Source organism: Sapajus apella, unplaced genomic scaffold, assembly GCF_009761245.1.
Source record: "Sapajus apella isolate SASKATOON/1434 unplaced genomic scaffold, GSC_monkey_1.0 scaffold12, whole genome shotgun sequence".
Taxonomy (NCBI): Eukaryota; Metazoa; Chordata; class Mammalia; order Primates; family Cebidae; genus Sapajus; species Sapajus apella.
In genome coordinates this window covers 29,546,582-29,571,215 of record NW_022436952.1, presented here as the reverse complement: position 1 = coordinate 29,571,215, position 24,634 = coordinate 29,546,582, and the positions used below count along the sequence as shown (strand labels likewise).

Genomic DNA, 24,634 nt, shown 5'->3' with positions numbered 1-24,634 from the left:
TTTGTTCTTGGAAGAGAGTTTATCACTGTTGGCCTTTGGGTGAACTTTGAGCCTGAGCTGTTTCATTCAAAGCAGCATGATGTCATTTAACTGCAAATTTCTCTGTTGCTAGAAAAAGGAATGTTGTTCCTCTAAATAACCTAAACGAGTGAAAAATGCTGGCATAACATTATTCATCTCTCAGGTTTCCACTAAAAACTTTAACATGGGAAGGGTTTTATTGTTTGCAGAGGAAGGGTGGAGAAACGGTAAAAAGCAGGAGAAAACAAAAACAGTATCTGGTCCTGAATGTGAAGAATTGCACTGCCCATATAAAACTCATCTGCCAGAAGGACCCAGTTTGCATTCACTTGTCCAGATAAGAGCTTTGGGGTCCATCTTTGATTCTTCACTTATAAATCAGAGTGTGAATTTTACATTTATAATTAAACTTATAAATGTATTTAATCTTCGTTTATAGATCAGAGTGTCAATTTTTGAATTAAAAGACTCTAAATTTTTCTCTAGATATATATAGTCAGCCTGTTATCATATTTTAAATTTCCAACAAAACCTTAATGTAGGTAACGATATGATTATCTCACATATAAAACTAGGTACCATTAGGGTCAGCATTTTTATCCTTAATTTGAGAAGCAGATTTCTCTGATAGTGATAGCATTGCCATTAATTTCAAGGAGTAGAAGAGATTCTTAATATCTGCTAGAGTTGGGAGGCTGGAGTTTACAAATAGTGGTACCTATAGTTGATCAGCTGTGTCCTCTAAAGCTTCCAGAGCTACAGCTAAGAGACTTTATTACTGGAAATTTAAGAAATGTGGGAAAGGATAGAAAAAGAACAGAACAAAACCAATTGAAATAGACTTTTCCTTTTTTACTTTCATAAATAAGCACTGCTTGATGTTCAGTATTATGCTTTCTGCTAGTTTATATAAAGAGGATGCCTACAAGTTGTGTGTAGTCTTTTAAATTTTACATGCATTGGCAATTGTTTTTCATTGCTTTAAATGAAATAGCACTGGATACAGATATTTTTATTTTTATTTTTTCTTTGTAAAGAAATACTTAAATCTTATAAGCTTCATTTTTAGGAGGTCTAATTTTTTTCCTGAGTATCTAAAATCATGCCTAATATGATGAGAGTAATTAATTACCTGTTCTAACGTATATTATATTCAATATGTTAATGATAAAACTCTTACCTTTTGTATTCTAAGTAGAAGACTGGATTAATTGCAGATGAACTTTTTTGATATCTAGCTGTTTCTTTGGAAATATTTTAAAAGGAATTTGATTCCATAAAATTAAAGTTATCTTCTTTTGAGGGAAAAATTGAAATGTTAGGTTTAAATTTTTATAGGAATGGTAATAACTTATTCTTGGAGTCTTGATTCAAATTCACCCATCCTAACCTATATTAAGTAGTGTTAAAGAAGTAGATATTTGAAAAAACTTAAGGATGTCAGTTTAGATGTTTGTTAATATAATGCTTATACCTTTAATCTTGCAATTATTATTGCATACTTTAATACTCTGCATCCATAGTTTAGCAATATATTAAGCAATACTTTTAACTTTAACTCATAAATACCATATTTTCTGTGGGTAATTAAAAAAATTCTTTACACATTGATTCTTGTATTAAGTTGCAGAAGACATCTAAAAATTCAAAAATGGAATTCTTCCAAGATTCCTATTTGAAAAGTTATATTATTAATTGACCTTTTGGAATATTGTGAATTTTGTTATATGGGATTCAGACTTATGGATATTATTAAGGGACCATTAATCTTTCATTTCATAACTTTATGTATGTTATTCTACGGACTTGGCAGTGTTTTTGGTTTAGATTAACAGGACTAATTTTCAATGGTCAACCCTAAAGTAGATTGGCTTTTGTCTGGTTTACACATACTCACATATGAAAATATTTAAGTAGGCCGGGCTCGGTGGCTCACGCCTGTAATTTCAGCACTTTGGAAGACCAAGGCGGGCAGATCACAAGGTCAAGAGATGGAGACCATCTTGGCCACCATGGTGAAACCCCGTCTCTACTAAAAATACAAAAATTAGCTGGGTGTGGTGGCGCTCACCTGTAGTCCCAGTTACTCAGGAGACCCAGGCAGGAGAATTGCCTGAACCTGGGAGGTGGAGGTTGCAGTGAGCTGAGATCATGGCACTGCCCTCCAGCCTGGTGACAGAGTGAGACTTCATCTCAAAAAAAAAAGAAAAGAAAATATATAAATATATACATAGAAACACACACATATATACACAGAAGCCCATATATCCCTGTAAGAAAAATACCATTAGTGATTTTTTTTTTAAGCCCTTATTTACTCACTACAAACACAATTTGCTTATAAACACTAAAAATGGACTGGCTCACAGTTACCTCATAATGATCTACTCATCCTGTCCTTGCTTGTTGATCTATATTTGGCAAATTCCTGTGTATAGAGGCAATACTTTTGAAGTTGTATTTTCTAAAGTAAATTGATAGCATATCCGTTTCAGTTTGGTAGATTAGGTGTGTTTGAAAATTACTGTACTGAGAACATGGCAAGATTTATATCCTTTTCTTGTACCAATTCTATTAATTATCTAAGGACAATTGGTAAATATAAAAGATGCTAAACATTTTTCTTTAGGGTAGCTATTGTGTATCTTGGTCCATTGAACTTGGATTTGCAAGATATGTAACTTTATTTTTCTTTAAATAAACTCTATGAAGTCTTTTTAGTACCTCCATTCTAAAAGAAAAGTGGAAAAATTAATCTCAATCAATTATACTGCCTCCAAAGTTATATTTAAATTCCCTAGGGTTTATAGGGTATGAAAGTATGAGGGAAGGGATTTGGGGACATTTTATCCTAACTGCTACCACTGACAGGTCCCATTTCCTCACCAGATTATTGGTCATTGGTTCCTATAGGTCTCTGCAGCATCCATTCTTTTTTTTTTGAGACAGAGCCTCACTTTTTTGGCAGGCACCAGGCTGGATTGCAGTGGTGTGATATCAGCTCACTGCAACCTCCACCTCCCGGGTTCAAGCAATCCTGTCTCAGCCTCCCGAGTAGCTGGGACTACAGGCATGCACCACCACGCCCAACTAATTTTTGTATTTTTTAGTAGAGACGGGGCTTCACTATGTTGGCCAGGATGGTCTCGAACTCTTGAGCTTGTGATCCACCCGCCTCGGCCTCCCAAAGTGCTGGGATTACAGGCTTGAGCCACCGCGCCAGGCCCATTCTTGTTTCTTATCCAACTCCTGTCAGTTCTCTGGAATGTGTCTGAGTTATTCTTGTACATGTACAAAACATTCTTTTCCACTAAGCCATGGGAAACTTGGTAAGCTTGTCACAGACCTGGCTGTATAGACACACTATGTGCATACCTTTTCTACTCTTGTACCATGTGGGATCTCTTGCCACTTCCCTTAACTCAGCCCAAGAACGAAGACATAAGTTTTCACAGCCATTGGTCCCTACAACTTTTTCTGGGATTCTGTCATTTCCCACTCCTCTTTGCGACCCTCTTTTTTCCCCTTTCTGTCTCTGCCACTTTTGCTCCAGTCTTCAGGATATCATTCCTAATATTTGAGTGCTTAGAAGCATGGAAACTTTGCTCTTATCATACTTTTTTTTTTTTTTAAATCAAAGTTGTCAATTCTTTTTTTCATGTGAAATGGTATGTCATTCCTTCCCAAAGTAGTGAACATAGAATGTTCTTCCTACCTGGATTGGGGGAAATTTTTTAATATAAATAAATAGATGTGGTGAAATAAAATGGATAGACTTTGCCAGAGGAGCAAAAGAGAGGATAATTCTATTTAAAGAAAAAGCCAAAGAAGTAGGGGGTAAAGCCACAGACACAAATAATGGCAACTCACATTAAAAAACAAAGGAGTGACTTGGGAAATAGTAGAAGGAGAGATGAAAAAGAAGCATTGAAAAAAATCGTGTAAGACCAACAAGAATCCTCAAACAAATGGAAGTCAAAAGGTTGCAGAGGTACAGGAAAAGGAAAGAGTAATAAAGCTGACCAGCCTGGGTTTGCTAAAGGAAAAGTACAGTTTCAGGGCAAGAAAACTAAATTTGATGGTGATGATGAATGTGATGGAGAATGGTGCAACTGAGCCAATGAAAAAGAAAACAGGAAGTGGTACCAGAGATCAGTAGTTTAGTGCACAGATTTTAGAATTTATTTTAATTAGGTTTTAAACTGCTTTTGTTTTGGGACTTTTAAAACAAAACCAAATTAGGCTTACTCTTCAATGTCCACCTGCAAAAAAGAAAAGCTTTCAAGTCAGGTGTGGTGGCTCATGGCTGTAATCTTACCACTTTGAGAGGCTGAGGCAGGTGGATCACTTGAGGTCAGGAGTTCAAGACCAGTCTGGCCAACATGGCAAAACCCCATCTCTACTAAAAATATAAAAATTAGCTGGACGTGATTGTGCACACCTGTAATCCCAGCTACTCGGGAGGCTAAGTTGGGAGGATCAGTTGAACACGGGAGGCAGAGGTTGCAGTGAGCCAAGATCACGCCACTGTACTACAGCCTGGTGACAGAGTAAGACCCTGTTTCAAAACAAAAAAAAAAAAAAAAAGAGAAAGAAAGGAAACTTTTTTGTTGTTGTTTAGCTTCTGTTGTTATTCAAATGAGAATTTTTTGAATGTATAGTCCTATTTGTGTAATTTCAGTTGATTCAATATCAAAAGGAAGATTCTTCCATGAAATTGTCTTTGTAATATGAGAAAGTGTTAGTACAAACTAAGAAAATGTATGCTATATAAAAAGCGCAAACACTTAGTTTATTTTTTCCTTTTTGTGCCCAACGTGCTTTTGAGAACAAACTTTTTTTTTTTTTTTTTTTTTTTTTGTGATGGAGTCTTGCTCTGTGGCCAATGCTTTAGTGCAGAGGCATGATCTTGGCTCTCTGCAACCTCTGCCTCCCAGGTTTAAGCAATTCTCCTGCCTCAGACTCCCCAGTAGCTGGGATTATGGATGAATGCCATCATGCCTGGCTAATTTTTGTATATTTAGTAGAGATGGGGTTTTGCCATGTTTGCTAGGCATGTCTCAAACTCCTGACCTCATGATCCACATGCCTTGGCCTTCCAAAGTGCCGGGATTACAGGCGTGAGTTGCCGTGACTGGCCAAGAATGAATTTTAAACTAGAATACTGGCTATTGATTATGGGCCCTTCCCACAGATAATTTATCCTGTCTCCTAGGCTGACTTTCTATATTTACACAGACAGCCTGGTAACATTAAAAAGAATTACTCTCACAAAGCTTTTCAATAGTGTATGTAGACTGACCAAAATCAAGAGACTTCCTGATTTCTTTGTGTGAAAGAAACTCTGGCAGTTGATATCTGTAAAGCAAAAACCACCTAAGGATAAAGCTTTCATTTCCAAACACTTAACCACCCTTGGCTAAAATAACAACAACAACAAAAACTAAGAAAAGTATTGAATACTGCTAAGCTGAATGTTTTAGATCTGTCACTTTAACTCATGTGAGTACTGGCTTGACATATCCCCAACATCAGCCATGGCAAACAGAGCTTGGCTTTTCTGCTATAATGGCCATCTATACTGAAATTTGAGGTTACAGTGAAGAGTTTGGAAGGATAAGAAGTGGACAAAAAAGTAAAGCCTATGAAAATGATAGAACTTTTCTATTTTAAATTTCTAATAATTTATAGTTAACTTAATCTCAGAATAACTATGCTTATTTCAGAATTTTCTTGTCTAGATTTTAGAAACAGTTTTAAGTAGCTAATTATTTCCTCCTAAGCTCTCAAATGAAAACCAGTTTGTCGTATTATTTTCCTTCTAAAGGATAATATAGATTCTCCAAACTTTTGCTACTGATTATTTTAGAGGAATGGCAGTGAGTCTACCCCTGTATATCACAGCTCTCAAATTTTAATGTGTAATGAAATCACCTAGGGATCTTGTTGAAATGCAGATTGTAATTCAGTAGGCATGGGTAGGTGGAACCTGAAGTTGCTTATTTCTAACAAGCTCTGCCAGGAATGCCAATGTTGGTGGTCTGAGGACCACATTTGGAGGAACAAGGCCCTGGCTTGCTATACTGTTGGGACTGTTGTAAGGTATTCCATACTGCATATTGTAGTTCCTAAAACTGTGTAAATAATCCAATACTGGGCCGGGCACAGTGGTTCATGCCTGTAATCCCGGCACTTTGGGAGGCTGAGGTGGGCAGATAATGTGGTCAGGAGATTGAGACCATCCTGGGCAAAATGGTGAAACACTGTCTCTACTACAAATACTAAAATTAGTTGGGCATGATGGCATGTACCTGTAATCCCAGCTACTTGGGAAGCTGAGGCAGGAGAATTGCTTGAACCCAGGAGGCAGAGGTTGCAGTGAACTAAGATTGCGCTACTGCACTCCAGCTGGCAAGTGAGACACCATCTCAAAAAAAAAAAGCATCCAATACTGAATATGATAGGAAGAACAACAGATTTTAATATATTACATTACCAGTTTTGAACAGTAATATATCTAGTTGTATGTTTAATACCACAGTGCCGGTTAATCATTAGTTTATTGTGAAAAAATATATTCCCTTATTGCATTCTTCTTTCAGACTTTTCAAAATTACTTGGATTTTAGTTTTTTTAGTTATATGCTTTTCCTGTTTTGATGTTTCTGCCTATTACCCAATTTAATAAGAAAAATGTATCAAACATGGAAAAAATGGTGGAGATAAGGAAGGATATTTATTTGATGGTGAAAAATATTATCCCACCATACTTATTTTTTATATTGCCCATCTTCTGATGGCTTTCAAACATACTTAATTAGAAAACTATTTTTAGTGAAAAAAGGAGGTGGAAATTTTTACAATCTCTTTAGAATTTTGGGATGCATGTTTATGGTACTATTTCTATATATATATTTGGAATCTTTATTACTTCCTTCAGAAAGTTAATGAGGGCAGAGAGGATACTTCCCCCTTCTTACTGGAAAATTCCAAACATACACAAAACTAGAAAATAATAGTATAATGAACCTCCATGTGGCTATCAGCTGGCTATGGCAATGATCAACTAATGACCAATCTTCTTTTCATCTGTAATCCTTCTTCCCACCTCCATCCCTGCCACTGGGTTATTTTGAAGCTAATCCCAGACATATTTTCCCTTTTCTGATGAAGGATAATTAAGTGTCCAGCCATTCTGGTGCCATTACTTACTTAGTATAGAATCCCAAATTCCAACCACCCAGTAAATACTTGAGTACTTATTCTATGACATGTACTAGTCTAGACTCATAGACTCAGCATATGTAAAACACAACATAAACTCTTGGAGAAATTCATATTAGGTACTAGCTAGTTACGTAAGGCGTGGTTTCTCACTTGTACTTATAACTTTTCAATTGCTTTCCATTGTATTACTCCAGCTTTATTACCCCCCCCCCCCCAAAAAAAAAAAGAAAGAAAGAAAAGAAAGAAAGAAAGAAAAGAAAAAAAGAAAGAAAGGAAAAGCCCACAATAATCTGCTGGTCCTGCCCCCTTTGCCTTGCCGACTCATCTTCCACTCACAACATGGCTTACCCCACCCAACCACAGTGGCCTCCTGGCTGTTAGTGATTTCCTTCATGTTTACACCTCAAAATCTTTGTACTTAACATTCTGTTTGTAACACCTTTCCTTCAGATATTTGCAGAACATATTACCTTACCTCTTTAAAAATCTTCTCTGCCCTCATCTGCTTTCCAGCCTCTACATATTTGTCCATATTCACATTTTTCACTGGTATTTAAGGGGTGGAAATTTCCAGGATCCTCTTATTCTCCTCTGTATTAAGAATTAATATAGAATTTATTGGTGTGAAAATAATTTAGCCTTTTGAAAACATCAGTTTACTTATCAGCCTTTCAATATATATCAATTATTTCCGAAAGAATGCTGAAATAATAGATAAGTTATTGTAGTATTCTTTTATTCTTGATACTACTGTCATCACAAGAATGTAGGTGTATGCTTTTGTGATCATTTGTGTTTTGTGCAAATGCCACCATGCTTCTTGGCTGTAGAACTATGATTTTGGAGAACTAGCAGCTAAAAGTTTTAACCGCAGCAGATCTTACACTTCAATATTATGTATGCCTCTGTTGGGTAATTCCCTGAATTAGCATTTCTCCTCTTGCAGCAAGTTAAGATAAGCTTTTTGTGAGTCTGTGTCTTTTAAATCTTGCCCTAGATTATGCTTTGTCTATTTTATTTGTGTCTATTTCACTAAGGTATAGTTTTTCAAAATACTACCATGTTCTAGCAAAAGCTCAGTGAGACTGGCATTCTCTTCACTGGTTGGGTAAGTATATAACTCTTTCTGGGAATATATATTAAGAAATTTATACATTCACATCCTCTGTTTACATATGTAGGAATCTAGCTCAAGGAAATTTTTGTATGTTGATGTGTATATATAAATGTCTCTGGGTGGTGGAAATTACCAGGTTATTTTCTGCTTCTCATTCTTTTCTATTTCTTCCATACTTCTTTAATGATCATCTTTTACTTTCTTACTTCTCTTCCTGCTTACCTCCCCTCTTTTTCCTGTGTTCCTCCCAGTACTTCATTGCTTGATTTCTCTGAGTATTAAAATGGTAGGCCAGGTGTGGTGTTTTATGCCTATAATCCCAGCACTCTGAGAGCCAAAGCCAGAGGATCACTTGAGGCCAGGAGTTCAAGACCAACCTGGTCAACATTGTGAGATCCTGTCTCTACAAAAAAGATAATATTGGGCAGACATGTTGGCTCATGCCTGTAGTCTCAGCTACTTATTACACTGAGGTGAGAAGATGGTTTGAGCCCAGAAGTTTGAGGTTACAGTGAGCTATGATCATGCCACGGCACTCCAGCCTGGGTGATACAGCGAGATCCTATCTCTTAAAAAAAAAAAAAGGTTAAATGAATATGTATGAGTTTGGGGGTTATATGGGAAATATCTATATCTTTAGCTCTACTTTGCTGTGAACCTAAAACTGCTGTAAAAATAAATAAATAAATTAAATAAATAAATAAATATTTTTAGAGATATGGAGACAGACAGACTGAGTGGTAGCTTCCAAAGAAGAGACTGAGACTTTGAGGAGATAATGTCTGGTTCATATTAGGAACTCAGTAAATGTTTTTGAATTATTTTATTGTTTTACTAAGCAAATGTTCCTATTTGAATTAAAAAGTAGGCTGTTTATAATTTGATTGTGTCATACCACTTAAGAATCATGAAAACTACTCAGGTATCTAAGAAAAATGATGCATTTCTCTGGATAAATGAATTTTTTCAGGAACCGAAAGTGTGTTTTTCAATTAAATGTGCATTTTTATGCCTAGCATTTATACGAAGCTGCTAAGTAAACTCTCTTAAAGAATCCTAATGTCATTCCCCCAATAAATAGATTTGTCACTGCTCTTCAGTGTACTTTTGCTATTGGCATGTACTTAGTTGTTTATTTCTTTTATTGGAAGAATACGTCATTACGAAATTCCTGTAAATATTTTTTAAAGTATCTTTTCCCTAAGAACTTTATTCTTACTTGTTCAATAATTATTTCAATTGCCTCTGTGCTTTAAGGTATTATATTTTATCTTATAAATTACCACAGTATCCAAAATGGTTGTGCCCACGTCTGTTTTTCCACTGCATGGAACAAAGTGCTTTAAATCTATTTTCTTTTTCCTATAGTGGTTCCCCCTGGAAGTCCTGGGCCCATTACTCGACATGGGTCTTATGACAGTTTAGCTTCTGACCATAGTGGACAGGAAGATGAAGAATGGCTTTCCCAGGTAAAACTCTGAAATATTGGGAGTATTAAAGTAACAGAAAACAGAAATTTACTGTCTGTTTTTATTCTTTTCCTTAGAGAAAAGTGGGGAGAATTAGTAACTCTTTGTTGGGTTATCAAGAATTAGTTGTCTTTCCATATTACAGATTACTCACAAATATTGCTGCCGGTGTACATATACATATTTTACATATGTGTGTGTGTGTGTGTATGTTAGCTTCCATACACATGGCATAAAATTTGTATATTTTTCACACAATCTATTTAAAGCCTTAGGGCCTTGGAATTAATTAATTAACTAATTAACTAATTTTTGAGACAGAGTCTTGCTCTGTCACCCAGGCTGGAGTACAGTGACATGATCTTGGCTCACTGCAACCTCCGCCTCCCAGGTTCAAGCGATTCTTATGCCTCAGCTTCTTGAGTAGCTTGGATTGCAGGCATGCACCACCATGCCTGGCTAATTTTTGTATTTTTAGTAGAGATGGAGGTTCGCCATGTTGGCCAGGCTGGTCTTGAACTCCTGACTTCAAGTGATCCACCCACCTTGGCCTCCTAAAGTGCTGGCATTACTGGTGTAAGCCACCGTGCCCAGCCAAGAGCTTGGAATTTAAATAGGCTCTTGGAACACATTTTCATCAGGTTTAAAATAAAAGCTGACCTTGTTGAAACAGTGAAGCTACTCAACAAACTTTGGGATCTGTTTTGTGGAGCCAACATTTTCTGAAGGTTGAATTCATACTTCCATTATTGTAAATACAAGATTCCACTCTAGAAGTTCTGATGGTACATGCCTGGGTTTCCTTTCCTAAGCCCATGTAATGCTGCTTCTAGTGGTCTCTAAACCAGCCCTACAACATTGCTGGGACTGCAGGCATGCATCACCATGCTAGCTGATTTTTTTTTTTTTTTTTTTAATCTAAAGACAGGATCTCCTTACGTTGCTTAGGCTGATCTTGAACTCCTAGGCTCAAGTGATCCTCTTACGTTGGCCTCTGAAAGTGCTGGGATTACAGGCATGAGCCACCATGCCTAGTCTCCAACAGCTTCAATTGACCATTCTTCCCCTTGCCAGGTGAAGCTGTCTTCATCTCAAAGGACTTTGAAATAAAAGATACTTGGGCAGATTTCAAAATGATGGGATTACAAATGACTTCATTATAAATGCTGTTATGTCTGCCTCAAGTCTGACATCATTTTGTGAAGCTAATGATCTATCTCAGGTTACAAATCTGGCAGCTTTTCATTGGACAGGTGCCTCAGAAAATGTGGAGGCCATTCGTAGTTTCTTTTCTTTCTCAAGGAGGGTAGCCTAAAACCTAAAGTAAGTCTGGAAACTGGGAAATCAAATAGTGTCTAGGTAACATGTATTTATTTCATCACACCAAAAGTATTCATAGGAAGTTCCTTGAAGGAGGTCAATTCTTCAGTTCATGGCATGTGACGATCCATCCTTCCTTAATGATAGGAAGATAAAGTAAACCCAAAATGCATGTGTTTTTTCCAAAATCAAAATTTTGTCCAAGGAATGCTGGTAGAGAAACCACTGTCCTTCACTTCAACTTTTCAATTAGAGAAAGGGGTAATGTGTGCTGTCAGTGTGAAAGTATATACAATATGTTTGTCCGGCACACAACAGGAGAGTGAATAGGAACATCTGGCCATCGCCTCTGTGAAATTGCACAGGCATCTGTTTACCTCTCGGCTCTGTGACACTGATGGTTTTGAGCTTAAAATACACAGAATGCTTTATCTGTGGCCTAATTTACATTGCTGAATACAACTACTTGAATCAGAAATCACTATCCTCAATCTGAGCATTTTTCTCCCTGTGATTAGTGGGAATGTGAATATTGTTCCAAAGACCATGATGATTTTGCCCTTTTGGACTCAGAAACACAGAGGTACACTCTGTGAACCTTTTCAGTTATGTTTTGTTAAGAATTAATCACCACAATCAGAGAAATGTGATTAAATATAAAAGAACTCAGGACAAAAATAAGGCACATGGGAAGTCAATTTCATAAAGTATTTGCAGATGCAATTACATAAAGTATTTGCAGAGGCATGGATGTAGCAATGACAAGATATTTAAACTAGTTTGTATATTTAATCTCTCATTCGAGTTGCTTGTTTGTAAAAAATCATGTAATACGTATATTTTCAGGCTTTTCCCAGTGCCTTCCACCCACTTCTTTGACTTTATAATATCTAATAAAATATTGGGAACATTCCCTAACCCCTCCATTGAGTGTGAAATTCATAAAGTATTTTGGTATTTCTGTTTTGTAGCACATAAAATGCCTGTGTCAATATCTGTGGCAGTTGAGAACACACACTAATTAATGGATATTTGGAAGACAAATATCTAGTTTGAGAGAAAATATATAATAATTTTTTTCGTTTAAAAGTGGATTGAGGGAATATTAGGACAGTACAGTAAATATTATAATATTTTATTATGGAAAGAAAGTGGCTTTGGGCATTAAAATTATTTCAGACCTTTACTTTTCCTTAGGTAGTTCAAGAACAGGTTCACGTTTGTCGTGAGCTTGAACCTCAGTGAAGGAATTACTTTTAATCTGTGGATTAATAGATATAGTATTCAGTGCATGCCTACAACATGGTAAGTACTATCTAGAGTGAATGAAAAGATATACCCTAGGGAGCTGACACTAGTTATATGAGACAGGCAACTGGTTCTTTTACTTTCATATGATTTTTGTGTTGTATATGGTGTGAGGTGTGCATGTGTGTCTGTGTATGTATATGTACACAAAATGTATTTTTTTGTTTATGTTGCTGAAAACCAGTAGAGGGACATTTTAAGTGTCTGCATCGTCTGTGATTATTATTACCTTTTAATTATGGGTGCCCTATCCCTTTCCCACTTTAACTTGGGGCTCTTGAAGAATGTGGGTATTGAGAGGAAGAATGGGGGATTGTGAAAGGCTCTCAAATTGAGATCATAATCCATTTAAGTCATCATTGCTACTCTGTTCCAGGTTGAAATTGTAACACACACTGGACCCCACAGACGTCTGTGGATGGGTCCACAGTTCCAGTTCAAAACCATCCACCCCTCAGGCCAAACCACAGTCATCTCCTCCAGTTCATCTGTGTTGCAGTCTCATGGTCCAAGTGACACGCCACAGCCTCTTTTGGATTTTGATACAGATGATCTTGATCTTAACAGTCTCAGGTAGGAAATGGGAACTAGAGAGTGATTTGAATGAAAGGATTAATATGTTCATGTGAAATGAACATCATACATAATATTTACTTTTCCCCTTTTGACACAGTATCATTTTGCAGTCCACGTGTACTGTTGCATGTGATTCACTGTCATGACTTGGGATGGTATATAGGATGTCATATGGGATTACATTACATGAAATAAATATTTGTTTTTCAGATTATATTTTCCCTAAATCTAATATGGCACTTTTCAAGCAATTCCACTTTTTGATGCTTTGCTCCAGCTGCCTGAAGTCTGATTATGTACGCTTTTCCTGATCTTTCTGAAGCTGGCATCACCTTTCAATTAAATTTCATCTGTGATTTTTATCTAATCCTGTATCTTCCTTCTTTTCAATTATGAAACGTTTTTGAATGGAAAAATGTTGGTATAAATCCAGTTATATACATATATTATTTTTATAATACATGTTCTCTCATCCTTACTTGTAGGAATCCTAGTACAGGTGTACAAATTATGCTTTTTATTTTTAGGTTTTTTTTTATTGCAACTCAGTTTTGACTTGCAGTCTTAAGTTTGCTTAGCAGTTTAATTTGTTATATCAAGACTTGACACATTAGGGTACAACACATAATGAAGGACTCAGTCTAATATAATATATTCTCCCTTTTCTTGTCTTCTCTTTAAAAAATGTTCTTTAGTGTATCTTGAATGTAAAACACCCTCTGACCTCTTTCTTGCACACCTTTAAAAAAATTGTGGAAATATGTTTTTGTCTTCTTTTTGTCAGTAGCAATAATAAATTTTTATTACAAAACAAAAATTGCAAAGTTGGATTATGCCTGATATATCTGTTTAGAAAATATGACACATATTTATTGAGTACCTATCAGGGACTCTACTAAGTGCTAGGAGATATTCCTAGAGTACGGCCAGTTGCCTACTTTGGTCTCAATTGCAACTCATCATCTCATTCCCTAATCCTGTTCACACCCCATTATTTCTCATCTCTTTATTTATTTTTTATTCTATTTTATTTTATTTTTTGAAACGGGGTCTCACTCTGTCACCCAGGCTGGAGTGCAGTGGTGTGATCTCTGCTCACTGCAACCTCTGCCTCCCAGGTGCAAGCAGTTCTCCTGCCTCACTCTCCCAAGGAGCTGGGACTACAGGCACATGCCACCATGCCCAGCTAATTTTTTGTATTTTTAGTAGAGATGGGGTTTCAGCATGTTGGCCAGGCTGGTCTTGAATTCTTGACCTCAAGTGATCCTCCCGCCTCAGCATCCCAAAGTGCTGGGATTACAGGCATGAGTATTTTAATTTTTTTGAGACTGAGTCTCACTTTGTCACCCCAGGGTGGAGTGCCATGTTGCAATCTCAGTTCATTGCAACATCTGCCTCCCGGGTTTAACCAATTATCCTACCTCAGCCTCCCAAGTAACTGGGATTACAGGCACACACCACCATGCCAGGCTAACTTTTATATTTTTAGCAGAGATGGAGTTTCACTATGTTGGCCAGGCTGGTCTTGAACTCATGACCTCAGGTGATCTGCCTGCCTCTGCCTCCCAAAGTGCTGGGATTACAGGCATGAACCATGATGCCCGGCCTCATCTCTTTAAATGACTCTTGAAATCTCTCCTTTCACACATGCCACATCTAATTCTTTACTAACATGTCATTTCTATTCAAAATTGACATCTAGAAACCTTCCACTCCTCTCCATTCCCAATGCCAGCACCCTAGCAATGTTTCACAGACTCCTAACTGGTGTCCCTTTTTGAATTTTTGCTTTCCCCTGACTGATATATCTTCTGAAAGAAGGATTCATAAAGATGAATGCATCTCCTTTCAATACCTTGTTTAGTATTTTTCATTTGTTTAGTCTGCTTTGTGTTTTATTTCTTTCTTCTCTACATTTTTGGTTTTTTGTTCCAGCATAATCCCTCCAGCTTTCTAAAGATGACATTTTTTGACCAAGATGTCAGGTAATAATGACAGAATACAGTGACAGTGTAAGACCAATTTTCAGTGGTACTAATGATAAAATATGGTCTAGATTAGGACCTCAAGCCATGGTCAGGTAGTCAATTCTTTTCAGTCCTCAGCTTAGTGATTCAGTGTACTTGTGTTTACAATAGTCATTTGGTTATTTAAAGGTTAATAATAAAGCATTTAAAATAACTAACCAATTTATTCTCTTTACAACTGGGTAACACATTTAGTTTCTTTGCAAAACCATGCACAAGAGACTGTCTCCTTTTTTTCTAGTGACTGACTAGCTGCTACTGTAAAGCTCTGCTTTTTCTTAGGAGGTCTCTGCCCCATTGTTTTGTGGCCACCTTCAGCTTTCTTTGTTACTCTTTTCCTCAGATACAGTTCTTCTATTAAGATCTTTCTAACTCCCTTCTTTTAAAAGTAGATACAGTGCTAGGTATGGTGGCTTATGCCTGTAATCCTGGCACTTTGGAAGGCTGAGGCAGGCGGTTCACAAGGTCAGGAGATCAAGACCATCCTGAGACCATCCTGGCCAACATGGTGAAACCCCATCTCTACTAAAATACAAAAAATTAGCCTGGTGTGATGGCGCAAACCTGTAGTCCCAGCTACCTGGGAGGCTGAGGCAAGAGAATCACTTGAACCTGGGAGGCAGAGGTTGCAGTGAGCTGAGGTTGTGCTACTGTACTACAGCCTGGCAACAGAGTGAGACTCCACCAAAAAAAAAAAAAGGGAGGCCGAGGCGGGCAGATCAAGAGATCAAGACCATTCTCGCCATGATGAAACCCCGTCTCTACTAAAAATACAAAAATTAGCCAGGTGTGGTGGCATGCGCCTATCGTCCCAGCTACTCGGCAGGCTGAGGCGGAAGAATCGCTTGAACCCAGGAGGCGGAGGTTGCAGTGAGCCGAGATTGCGCCACTGCATTCCAGCCTGGCGACAGAGCAAGACTGCGTCTCAGGGAAAAAAAAAAAAAAAAAAAAGTAGATATTGCTATGTTTTCAGAATCCTTAAGAATTTTCCTCAGAGACGTTCCCTTTATTAATAATACTAAACAACTCCCTCAATTTTTAAAAAATATCTAAATGACTTTAAGTTGTTTATGTTTGATTAGAATATTATCCTGTTTACTGGATGCATATAACTTTAGAAACCTTTATATTGAGCAACAGGTTCATAAATTTCTATTAATTGCATCTGTAATTTATATTTTAAATTTTCAGCAGGTAAGCTTGGTTGGGACCTTGGCTAAGACCCTACAGCACAGTTTTTATGGGAAATTTAGATTTAACTCTCATCAATTTTAAGTCCTTTTTAGTACCACCATTTCTCACCCAGCATCCAATTAGAAATCCAACTATTGAAATTCTCCCCATTCTCATCTCTACAAGATCTCTATCTGATGTGGACCCTTAATGTATTCCCCTATCTGAGCTTTTATTATTTATGTCATTCGTATTTACACTTTAGTTTTATTTTGCATTGTCATGAATTTCATGTGCTGTGTCATAGATATAGACATTGGTCGGTGTTTTATTTTGTTTCTGCTTGTTCCCATAGTAATTCTGACATGCAGTTAATATTCAGTAAATACTTACTGTATGGATGAATTACCAGAAATGCATGCATATATTGTTGTAATAAGTTTTTGTTTTTCTAAGTTGCCTGGGACTTTCAGATCTTTTTAATCTTCCAGATATTTTTATGTTGATAGGATTTATTCTAATGCAGCTAGAAAGATACACTCAGCATTTATATGTTTATTATTATTATTATTTTTTTTTTTTTATTGGAGTCTCACTCTCTTGCCCAGGCTGGAGTGCAGTTATCCAATCTTAGCTCACTGCAACCTCTGCCTCCCAGGTTCAAGTGATTCTCCTGGCTCAGCCTCCCAAGTAGCTGGAACTATAGGCGCGTGTCACCACGATTGACTAATTTTTTTGTATTTTTAGTAGAGACAGGATTGTACCATGTTAGCCAGGATGAATCTTTATTATACTTTAAATGGCATGTAGTAATTTGCACATTTACTGAGGTTCTCATTGATTTTTATGTGCTAGTTGGTAATTTTATAAAGGTAGCTCAGTTAGTAGTGACCCTAGCTAGCTCCCCCTCCCCCAGCCACAGTACACCTTTGTTATCCTATGCTTCCTGTCAGATATAAGTAACTTTCAGTAAGGATTTTGAATTACATATTGCTGCCTTTTATGGAAAACATTAATAGCTACGGTGCTATTCATGAATTTCAGGATTCTCAAAACTCTTCATGTGTGTCCCTTGGAAATGCCAAATTGTATCCCTTTAAATTAATGTTAGCTTTTCAGTCCCTTCCTTAAAAATCTGTGGAATAACACACATAGATAAGTTAGAATGGGTCTGGAGTATAGAGAATGTTTGTAGTGCTTTATCCTTGTGCAGCAATTAGGGACTACAGCTCCCTGTTTGTCTTGTTTTAGGATGGATGGTTCTTTAATGGATTGTGCTACTCCAACATTCCTGATTTAAGGTCTTTTGTAGCAAGCGACAGTTTTGATGCCAGTAACATATATGAATTAAATTAAATTGCATTGCAGGATCCAGCCAGTCCGCTCTGACCCAGTCAGCATGCCAGGGTCATCCCGTCCAGTCTCTGATCGAAGGGGAGTTTCCACAGTGATTGATGCTGCCTCAGGTAGAAAACCACCTCTCAAATGTTTATTGGGCAGTCCTGTGCTTTTAAACTAATTTTCTCGTACAATGTAGAGGATGACATTTATTTGCTTTCTTCTTTATTTTTTTGTTTTGTGGTGTGTATGCATTTTAATGCAGTACTGTGCGTATATTTGTTGCTGAACAATGCCATGCTTTTAAGCATTCCTTAGGTTGGTGAAAGATGTAGTGGAGTTGGCACTTGATTAACTGTAATGAACGTAGTATTGAAGGCTACAGGGTTGATGACTGTTTTGCCTTTGATCACTGAAATGTGGAGAAGCAACCTTGACAGAGAACGTAAATACAATATATGGATTCAATTTACTCAACCTGTTGAGTATCAAAGTGCCTAATCTGTGGAAGTAGAGACAGTCCAAGTGCTATAGCTTAAATGATTTTATTATCAAAAGCATGAAGTTTAGAAATTCATTAACTTAATTCTGGTCTATCACAGTTATTCATTTCTTATCCTTGGAAACAAGCTATGAATATGTATTATTAGTACAGAGGAGGAGATCTTTGCCTTTGTATGTGATAGTTGCTCCATTAGTATGATAAAACTGTTTTCCGCCACGCCTGCTAAATAGTAGAACTGTCTGTAGTGATATATTTTCTCATCTCTGAGTCTAGTGTTAAAATAAGGACAGTGATGCCCTGCTTTCAAGTGCAGCTGGGGAGCATCTGAAGAAAGCACACAGCAGGATTTTGTCCAAAAATTCTCTCTCAAGTAGAATTATTAAATACTCAGCATTAGTCAAACAGTTGAGTCAGAGAGGATTTTAATCTATGGCGATTTCAAAATCCCTAGAGACTGCTGATTTGATTGAGGCTTAAACTGTGAAAGAAAATGGAAACAAACACAAAACTGATCTGTGAAGGTCACTTTAAAACAACCAAAGTTTCTGTCTGTGGATCCATTTTTAAGTTTCAAAGCTAATGGGTTTTATACATATTCTTAACTTTCTGATTTTTTTGGTTAGTGGATTGTACTCTGCATCTTACTGAGCTGCCCCATCTAGGGCTATGCCTTCATTTTTAATGTAGACTATTACTTTAGAGGACTCATACTTGTTCCTAATGCTCAAACTTGGCAACCATGGTTGTCCCTTGGAAATGAACACGGAAATGTGTAGAGTATCTATCATTGCTTCCCTGTGTTGAATGAGATATCAAGATAGGAACTTAAACAATAAATCTTTCTTATAGTCACATTCTGAGAATGCTAAGAGATGTGCTCATTTGGAATGATCATTTGCAATTGTGAATCCTGGAAATGTTACAGATTTTAACCCGAAGTATTTTATTCAAGATTACAATAGTAGGCCTAGACTGGGCTTTTTAAACCTTCTTAAACTACCAGATTACTGATGTTTTATTGTCAAGTGACTAGCCACTTGGAACACAGGCTGCCAAAGCAGTTACCTTGTATTATTAAAAGTGAACATATTCAATACTGTATTCTGAGGTAACACGCATTTTCTTTTCCTTTTTTTTTTTTTCTTTTGAGACAGAGTCTTGCTCTGTCATCCAGGTTGGAGTGCAGTGGCACAGTCCCAGCTCACTGCAACCTCCATCTCCCGGGTTCAAGCAATTCTCCTGTCCCAACCTCCGGAGTAGCTGGGCCAGGCACCTGCCACCATCCCCGGCTAATTTTTGTATTTTTAGTAGAGACAGGGGTTTCACCTTGTTGGTCAGGCTGGTCTCAAACTCCTGACCTCAGGTGATCTACCCACCTCAGCCTCCCAAAGTACTGGGATTATATGTGTGACCCACTGCGCCTAGCCAACACTCTGTATTTATCGTGTAGCAATCTTAGCTGTATGTAAAGTCATCTGATGCAACATGGGAGGAGCTTCAATGAACTTTATTTAAATCCTTTTGCAAGAAGAGTTTTTAAGTTGATTTTTGAATAAGGAATTAGAGCCTACATGTAAATAATCTGATTTGTAAGTAGTCCTAAAATTACTTAATTTGCATCAGAGATACACTCTATGAGTTTGCAGAATATTGTTCTATCACATTGAACCTCTTTGCCTGCAAGTACCAATCTTTTGAGTAGGAAAGAACTTCTTGATGGCTAAGTTTTATTATTATTTTTCTAGGCTTATTTTCATTCCAGGAAGCCATGGTACCTTTCTGAAAGACAGCCAAAACAGTGAAACATATATGCTGCTTTCTTTAACTTTGAGCTAAAGAAGCCCCGTAGATAAAGAATTGGACTTTTATGAGTAATTCTCTCTTCAGCTACCTTCAAGGTTCGGATCCCTTTTGAATGAAAAATGTATGTCAACACATTTTTTGAGTGAATAATGTTTTGTTGTGGAATGTTCATCCACTTTAATAGGACCAACGGTTTAACGGAATTACTTTCTATGTCTGTGGAAAACAACATCTAGGCTAACAAAAATCAAGGTAGCAAGTCCAACAAGATTGTGGCTAAATGATTTGAGTTCTTTATGGAAACAAATTTATGGGAAAATTTTGTTTTAGGTTCTTCTGTTAAAAAGAGGCTAATAAATTTTTATAATGGCTCCTGAACCAGGAAGTGTGTCTCTGATTATGATCCATGCATTGGAGTCAGCTGCACATTGGGAAGATCCTTATCTGGAGGTTTCATTGCCTGTTACTTAGAGATATGACCAGGGTGGCACATCTTCTATTGGTCTTCATTGCTTTGTATTATCTTCAAGCATTTTATATGACTTCATGTATTGGCTTTTGAGTTATTCCTATGGCACATGTTACACTTAACCCTCTATTTTAGTGACAGTTGTTGCTCTGTCTAACCTTGTGGTGGTATCATTATTTTTCATGTACTTACTTTTTTCACAGATGTAGAATTTAATGTGATATAATTAAATCCTTTGACAATTATAACAGTTTTTAAAGTGAAAATATTTTATTTAAATCTTGGGCCTGCAGTTTAATTTTTAGATATCTGTATTAATCTAACAGTGTCATTCCATTGAAACTAAAAGAGATGAGCAGAATGTGCTACTTTTACCATGTAATGGTTTTTTTCACAATTTCTTAATCATCTGGTAATCCCTGGTTTACTCTTTTGCAAAGAAACACATTGCATAAGATACATATTTTTAAATTATTAATCTTGGTGATTTATACGCAGGGTAAATTCTATGCCTTTAGACACCTATGAACTAGCTTCTTACAATCTCTCTATAAAATACATATAGAGTAGTTTCAATTTTCAGCAGTTCAATAACTGCTTGATGAATAGATGTTATTCCCATCACATCTGTTTCATCTTGTCTTTGGTGATTCAAGCAGCACCATCCCAGCAGGGCGCAGTGGCTCATGCCTATAATCCCAGCACTTTGGGAGGCCGAGGAGAATGGATCACCTGAGATCAGGAGTTTGAGACCAGCTTGGCCAACATGGTGAAACCCTGTCTCTACTAAAAATAAAAAAATTAGCTGGTGTAGTTTCATGTGCCTGTAATCCCAGCTACTCAGAAGGCTGAGGCACGAGAATCGCTTGAACCCAGGAGGTGGAGGTTGCAGTGAGCTGAGTTTGTGCCAGTGCACTCCAGCCTGGGCGACACAGCAAGACTGTCTCAAAAACACAAAACAAAACAAAACCATCCTACCTAAAATTTGGTTGTGTGGGGGAGGCAGTTAAATAATTATAAGATTTTCCCTTCTTGGCTGAGGAGATCATTCTGGAAATGGACACATTATAAGATTTTTAACCTAAGACACAGGCTACCCAGAACAAATGGGATTTGAGGCAGTTGCTCACTTTTTCCCATGACCAGCTAATGAACAACAGTGTCTGTGAATCACTGATAGTATTTCTAGCCAAAGCACTGCATCAATTTATTCATTTTTTTTCCCTGTATGCTCATTTTGGCTAGATAGCTAAGAATTTCTTCCCATCGTTTGTACCTTATAACATGTGCTCTCTTTTGATGAAGGTGTAGGACCTCTAAAGAGAAAGAAAGGTAGCTGTCAGTGTCTTGTTGGAACTTTGTTTTCCAGATTGGTGACTATTCTTGTTCCAAAACTTGAAGGCTGCACCTGCTAAATAAGCTTTCCTTGCTTCTGCATCATCAAATCAAAGAGCCTACAAATTTCATTCACCGTGAGTTTGTTTGTCCTGATTTGTAGTTGTACTGTGGAAGTTGATGTTTACCAACAAAGAACTCAGATAGTTGAGATTGAAAGACAGACTTATGCCTGACTTATATGCAGAGCAGATATCTTTATCAAACTCTAATAAAGAAAAAATTTTATAAAGTTATCAAGTGTGGTGGAAGCAGCATTTGTCTACATGCCTGAGGAAGATGGTAGTATGAGAAGTTCAATCGTGACAGATAAGTAAAATGACTTCTTATCCTTCTGAGCAGCCTTGGATCATAAGGTATTAGTGTTACATCAAGCATTTCAGTAAATAGGGACCAAGTTGCAGACTTCATGTTTTTTGTTGTTCTTGACTCAAGAGAAATACTACTATTGTACAATTGAAGTAATAAAAATAATTAATTTAGGAGATAAATTTTGAGCACCTAATTTTTCCCACTATCAAGATAACTTGTTTATTGAAGAAAATTATACACTTAAAATTCCAAACTAGTTTCGTTTGATTGATTTTGTAATAATCATTTATGCCGACTTTATGTATTTAGCATTTGGTACATCACCTTCATAAAAACAAATAGTACTAGAGAAGTGTGATTGGATATTTTGTCTTGCAGTCAAATCTATGCTGGAAGGACCTTCTTACAGAGGCGTGCTTTTATCATTTAGGGATTTTGTTAATGTACTGGGGGAAGAGTATTCTAAGATTATATTTCACTGTATCAACAGTTACCATTTCAATCTGAGGCAGACTTAGATATTATATCTTAAAGGCTATCAGAGGCACAGAGATACTGGTGGTAAAAATAAAGAGATTTGTGAGAGACACTGTTCAGTCTACAGTGGTGTGGACACATAGCTCCATGATCGCAAAGCTAGAACTCAGTGAAAAAAGCCATGACTTTATAATCATGGTCTTGAACTTTTGCTAAAACCTTCAAGTCAAGTCATTCTCCTACAATGCCATTCACTTCTACATCAGTAAAAGAAGATTAAGAGTCCCTATGCATGCATTTGCTTTGGGTTTTACTTGAAAAAAAGAAAAAATCCCTAAGCAAAACCTTTTTTTTCTTACCTTTTTTGGAAGGGGTGTGTTCAAATTATTTTCTAAAGTAACTCCTGGATATGAAGTTCTTCAGAAATATTAAGATTTTTTTGAATAAATGATGTGATATTCAATTAGCAGAGTTTCAGATATTCTTGGTGATTATATAGTGATGAAAACTCCAGGCATGTACCTTGGGTATTGAAAGCTTGCGTGGGATCCGTAAGAGGATTAAGTAAGAATAAGAATGAAATTAAAAGAAGGCTCAGCCCTGACCTGCGAACCATCCCTTAGAGGGGAAAAATATTCAAACTCAAATATTAAATGAGGGGAAGTGTATACATTAAATTAATTCTAATCTTTCAACTATCTACTGTCTGTATAAAATCAAAATTAAGTTTTATAGATTAAGAATGTAGGGAAAAAACCTTATTTGCCCCCAAGGAAAATGCTCAGCTGTATTTCTCCTCCTCTGATTTAAACATTCCTCTTATTCTTCTTTCTAATATTTATAGGATGTTAGAAGATCAAAGTCAAGTTAACAATGAGGAAAATTTTAGTTCAGCACAATTAAGAAAAAAATTGATAGCCCCATTTGAAGATGAAGAAACAGTAAACAGAAGTAGAAGCTGTTCGGAAAGTGTCTTCTGATGACACGTTGCTTCTTTGAATAAATCTTTGTGTCAACTAAAACCTTGCCCATGCTTTCTATATTGCAAGCACCAGGTCCTTGACATGACTTTAAATCTTGCCTCAGCATTTTGAGAAGGAATTGGTGCAGTTCTTCTCACTGTTGATATGCTAGGGTTCCACATATTTACGTGGAACTTTTTGACCAAAGACCCAACTTTTTACTTCTGTGCCTTTACTCCGTCTCTCCTATAGGATTAGACTGTTTATGTAGTTTGTTGCATCAGACTATGGTGGCTAGGGGACAGGGTTGGGGGCACTATTAGAATTTGTTTAAGTCTGAACCGGGAATTCCATTTGTCTTAGTGACATGAGTGTCAAACTGTTAGTGCCACACTATTTTAAACTGTGTGCAAGAGCCTGAGAGGCTTATGCTTATAGGTGCCATCTATAAACTTAGAAACAAACAAAGAGCCCCTCTCCATTGAATAGTAAGCCCAGTGGGCAATTAAAGAGCAGCCTGGGACTCTACTCTGTCAACTAGTCAGAACCAGAGCTCCTGATATTCCCCCTGGATGTTGTTGAGAACTGTCACGAAAAGGCTAAAGTAAATAATCAAAATGAAAATAGTCGTTCCAGAGAAAAGTCTTGTTCTGGAAGCTTGGTGTTAAGGAAAGAATAATGACCATGACTTTATGGATCTTTAGTTTTAGTTAACTCAGCAGAGCTCCTTTCAGCTTGAAACATGGATGAAGCTGTACTTTCAGGCACCTCTGAAGATGTTTTTAAAATCAGGATATAATTTAGGTATAGCAAAAATGCACATATTTTAATCATACAGCTTGATGAATTTTTATATTCAGGTAGCCACCAGTCACATAAAAACACAGAATATTTCCATCAACACAGAAAGTTTCTTACGCTCCTTCCAGTTAATACTACCTGTGACCTAGAGGTAACTACTTTTATCATCACAGATTAGCTTTGCCTATATTAAACTTCATATGTTTGGAATCATCTTGTATCTTTGCTTTTGTATCTGAGCTCTTGCTCAACTTAATTTGCTTGCGATTTATCCAGGTATTACATGTATCACTAGTTCATTTTTAATATTTCAGTGTAGTGTTCCATTCTGCAAA

The 24,634-nt window shown here is 36.8% G+C and overlaps 1 protein-coding gene across 10 annotated transcripts in view; it reads left to right on the top strand.

Moving 5' to 3' along the window:
* The window catches only part of BCAS3 (BCAS3 microtubule associated cell migration factor), a 664,948-nt gene that overhangs the window by 354,687 nt on the left and 285,627 nt on the right, over positions 1-24,634 (top strand). For 9 of the 10 annotated variants that reach the window (XM_032279300.1, XM_032279309.1, XM_032279301.1 and 6 more), the window contains 3 exons: positions 9,733-9,833; positions 12,838-13,034; positions 17,606-17,703. In XM_032279300.1, coding sequence (XP_032135191.1) covers positions 9,733-9,833; positions 12,838-13,034; positions 17,606-17,703 — 396 coding nt within the window. Of the gene's footprint in view, positions 1-9,732; positions 9,834-12,837; positions 13,035-17,605; positions 17,704-19,825; positions 21,100-24,634 lie in introns of those variants that run through there. The other variant, XM_032279307.1, reaches the window with a different exon arrangement.